Source organism: Myotis davidii, unplaced genomic scaffold (assembly GCF_000327345.1).
Source record: "Myotis davidii unplaced genomic scaffold, ASM32734v1 scaffold168, whole genome shotgun sequence".
Classification (NCBI taxonomy): Eukaryota; Metazoa; Chordata; class Mammalia; order Chiroptera; family Vespertilionidae; genus Myotis; species Myotis davidii.
Window position 1 is genome coordinate 5,970,272 of NW_006383016.1, and position 4,996 is coordinate 5,975,267.

The following is a 4,996-nucleotide window of genomic DNA, read 5'->3' on the forward strand; positions in this document are numbered from 1 at the left end:
TTTAATTCCCATAAATGTCTACAGCAATGTTTACAAATTAGCATGAAATCTGAACTGGTGCTCTCTGGCAGTCTGCTCAGAGAAATGGGGACCAGATCTTAACATCAGGAATTATGGAAGAGTTGCCAATACGTTTTCTAGTGAGAAGCATTTTCTTTCCAGTGTTCACTGTGATAAGAAGGTTGATAGTTCAAAGAATTTATTGCTGCTTTACAGTATACATTATTAAATGAAGAAACATGTTAAACTCAAGGGAATTTTTATAGGTTACTTGCAATTGTTATTGCAGGCAACAACTTGTACATGATTTTATTTCCAAATCCACAAAAAACAAAATTTATACAAATCAGCACTGTAAAAATGTCAATTACAGCCCCAGAGGCTTTGCTGGCAGAATAATTGTCTAAATCCTAGGATATGGGAAACAGGATTTTTTTCTGAAGTCATCTTTTTTTTTTTCCATTTTCTTTTTTTACAAAAAAAATTTACAAGTGAAATGTTACTACAAAACTTTTTATAAGGAATTTTTGCAAAACATTTACATTTTACCATCAACTATTTCTGTTTTAAAATCATTATGTAGATTTAATACCCTATGCTGCACATCAATTTATGTGGGATGACAACTTAGTGACATGCATAAAAAAAACACCACAAGGCATTAAAATGAAGACTTAAATACAAATATTGTTGCAATAAAACAGTTATAAAATTGAAAAATAGGACCTAAACATCATGCTTATCTAAGTTTGACAAATTAACTTTTTCTCCTAGATTACACACTTTTATTACTGCTCTCATGAGAGTGTGATAAATAATGACTTAACATCAAGGTCTAATGTAATCAGCAACACATACACAAACCTAACCAAAGAAAGTATATTGTAAGAAAAAACTACTCTAACACTGGAGTTCTACCATGATAAATACATAGTTTTGCACTGATAATTACAATAAAGAAAAGTATTATAACAGTGGCAAAGGGAATGAACAGTGAAATGTCATTAAACAAGACTCTACTGCACATCTGTGCCCTATTACTTATAACAGCTATATCCCACTGAGTCAAATAAAGGACACTGAAATTTATGATTCTTATAAGAGAAAAGTGGATTCAGAATGGTATGCAGAAAAGACTGTCAGAATATTTCTAATTTCAGTGGTGAAATGTGCACCTGCTAACACAAATTAATATATTTTATATGCTATAAAGCTATCCAGACTCAGTTTGTTAAATTTATAATAGGCCTCATTGTTGATTAAAAAATAACTTCCATTTCTGAAGAGCATACATAGGTATGCATTAAAACTCGTTCATGGAATAATGGTGCAGAGAGCTCATACTTGGTATTATCAACAAAAAGTGTCACTCTGAGAAAACATGATTCAAACATTAAGAAAGTTTCTTTGCATAAAAAAAATTGTAGCACTGATTGTGTAGCATAATGATAAAATATATATTTGATGTTTCAGCTCCTATATAATAAAATTAAAATTAACACTACCAAACGCTCCTCTGTACCAAACGGAACAAACTGATTCTGATGTTTTAAAGCCAGGTACATCAGCTGTTTAAGAGTACATTAAATAAAATATACAAAACAATTTACAAAATCCAACTAAAATTTAAAGACTTTGTTACAAGTCTACAAAAGCTTTAAGAAACTTGAAATTTATAACCACAGTGTAAAATTTTTTCCTTTAATCTCAAAGCTTTTTTATACAAACTGAAAGCACAAAAGACCTTCAGTTTTATATAACGCTACAAAGGGCTGGCCTAAAGTGTACATAGTGTAAACAGTGATCATTACAGTATTCCTCCTTCATCAAAAATACAAGAAATATCACAATTTTGGAAGAGAATTCACATGAGTAGTACTTTTGCTGAAATAATAGGGGATGCACAAGAAAACATGTACCTATATTCAAACAGTCCCTAAACTGATGATGTTAGTAAACCAAGCAGTTAAAAACTTCAGTTTTCAAATGGTCAATTCCAATTCCATTATGATTCTGTGTAAATACATTTTTAAAATAGCAAATATCTTACTAATATTTAGGCTATTGATATAATCCAAATATTTTTCATATGAAACTTTTGGCCATCTTTCCTATAAAACCCTTGCATAAACAACAAAATACATTTCTTCTTTAGTCACTTAGTTAACTAAAAATGGTTCCAATTTTTTAAAAATAATTTTTGCTTCATAGTATCACACCTGTTACATTTTGTTAGGCTGCCTTTTTAGGGACAATTCAGTTACTGACATAACATAAAAACATTACTGTGTTATAAATTCTTAATCAGCCTTCTAACACAGTAGTATATATAAAATAGGATTGGCAAATTTTTAGTAGAGAGAAAAACGGAAATTATAATGTAATTACAAGATAATTTTCTGCTGGACTTAAAAAAATTTTTTTTGATAACTCTTTCTTTGGCTACCAAGTCAAAGCATAAAGAATTCTGCACACTGTCAACATAACTCATATTTACAGAATATGAAACTACAGACTGACTTATACTCTATGCAAATATTTCCTATATAAACATTTAAAATGAATTTTGTGGTGCAACCCAGGATTAGGAATATAATCAATCCTAACTTCAAAACCTTATATATTGTCTCATTTTTCTGAAGCCATTATGAGTTTTGTTTCAATCATTCGTCACCCCAGTATTTTCCTAAGGTTTTAATCTAAAGTTTAACCTATAGTTTAGCTCTAAGTTCCTCTTGTGTCTCCAAATGGAGAAAGTAATTAAACTTCACTGATTGTCTGCATACACACTACTACAATGTAGTGGTAATAAAGATCTGAGATGCATCTCAGATTACTTTTTTGGAACTTTTCTAATTCAACTGTTGAAGAATTTCTAACATTTAGAAAAGACGGCCAAAACTATTTTCAGTTGATTTTCCAAAAATCAAACTAAGAAAATAAAGTATTGTCCCTACCGTCAGTTAAATATCTTGTTTTCTGTGCTATAGAAAAAAGAAAAAAAAAGGATCCATATAAAGTATTAGTGACTGGAAAGTATTTCAAGGAAAACAAATCCAATTAAGGTCCAGTCTGCAAACTACTAAGGTCTGTCTTTCTAAACATGTTAACACATGATATTAAAAGAGGGGACGATTCAGTTTAAACAATATGTGACACATTTCCAAATAACTAAAACTTATAGTGTGAAGGAAATACTTTTCTGTTTCCAGTACATCCATTTGATTTTTGTATTTTTAAAATTCAACACTTCACATGTTGACCCCAAATCTTGGAATACTTAAAGAAGCCAAGAATAAAAACATGATTTCCTACTCTGTAATCCACTTGACCAGCCCATTTCCAGATTTTCAAAGGTGTGTAAACTTAAGTGCAGCACGAGAGGTCTCTGTTATAAATAACTTTTCAGAATTCTTCCATGTTGGCCGAAACATTGGGAGTTGCTGGGTTTGAATCTTGAGAAATGGCTGCAACTGTGACAATTCTTGGGGAGCCAAGCACCTCTGTAACAGATGAGTCCAGTTCTCCCGAGGTAACAATGGCAAGAGCTGTCCCGCCACCTTTCTTATTCTGATGCGTTTTGACATGTTTGGAGAGGTGATCACTCCGCATAAATCTTTTAGAACATTCTGGGCATTCAAATCTCTTTTCACCTGAACAAACAAACAAAACAGCAAATAAATAGTAATTCATTTTATTCCAATAAGATTATAATGTTAAATAATTTCTCTTCTGATCACACTACACTGTGTTTAACTTTTGACTAGTTGCAAAATATTTTATTTTTATTTTAAAACTAGAGGCCTGGTACACAAAATTCATGCAGGGGGTGTGTGTCCCTCAGCCCGGACTGCATCCTTTTACAATCCGGGACCACTGGTTCCTAACTACTCGCCTGCCTGCCTGATCACCCCTAACACCTCTGCCTGCCTGACTGATAGCCCCTAACCGCCTCTGCCTGCCTGCCTCATCACCCCTAACCACTCGCCTGCCTGCCTGATCGCCCTGATCTCTGGTCATTCTGGTCGTTCCACCTTTTCAGTCGCTGGGTATTTATATAGGATATAATCAAACAAGCAATGCAACACAATACAGAAGAAACAGCATGTGACTGGGAATAAGAGACACAAGTTAAAGTCCTAGTTTTGCTAAGAACTGGAAGAAAAAGCTGAAGCAAATAAAATAACCACTCTGGGCTTCAGTTGCCCCATCTATGAAACAAGAGGGTTTCTAACAGATGATCTCAAAAATCTTTCCCAGGTATCCTAATATATAGTGTTCAAGGCAGGTCTACTCTTCCTTAAAAATTACTGTCTGGGTTTTGGTTATAATACCAAAAAGCATGAAAATACCTTAGAACTACTTCAAATAAAATCACTTAATAATTTAATGGTGTATTGAGTTTCCTCACAAGGCAAAAACGAGAGTTAGGCAAATACTCAATTTAAACTAACAGTTTTTAGGTTTCCAAAGAATCAGACTGTCAGATTCTGGTACACAAAGTGATCCTTAAATATGTCCTCTTTAACATATAGTTCTACTGGAACTATTCACATCTATATTCTGGAATAAAAACTAACTTGCCCTGGCCAGTGTTCTCAGTGGTTAGAGTGTCAGATCACGGGTTTGATTCCCAGTCAAGGGCACCTACCTGCGTTGCAGGTTTATCCCAAACCCTGGTCAGGGCACATGAGGGAGGCAACCAATCGATGTGTCTCTCTCACATCAATATTTCTCTCTCCTTCCACTCTATCTTAAATCAATGGAAAAATATCCTCAGGTCAGGATTAACAAAACCCCTCTCCCCTACACACATAAACACAACTAAATGTTACCAAAAGAAAAACCTATTTCAATTTTATGTATAATAGATGAGGCACATAAAAAATTGATTAATTGGTATACCGTAATGTCCATGATGGATCAACTACTATCTTCTGTCCTTCCTTCTAAAATTGTTACTTAAGGGCCCTAGCTGGTTTGGCTCAGTGGATAG

General features: G+C 33.4%; 1 protein-coding gene across 3 annotated transcripts in view; it reads right to left on the minus strand.

The window, feature by feature from the left end:
- Window positions 1-242: 242 nt before the first annotated feature.
- Window positions 243-4,996, minus strand: part of SP4 (Sp4 transcription factor) — a 52,839-nt gene continuing 48,085 nt past the window's right edge. For all 3 annotated transcript variants that reach the window (XM_006779034.2, XM_015558168.1, XM_006779033.2), the window contains exon 6: window positions 243-3,653. In XM_006779034.2, the coding sequence (XP_006779097.1) occupies window positions 3,406-3,653 (248 nt within the window). In that variant the 3' untranslated portion in view covers window positions 243-3,405. The remainder of the gene's footprint in view (window positions 3,654-4,996) is intronic.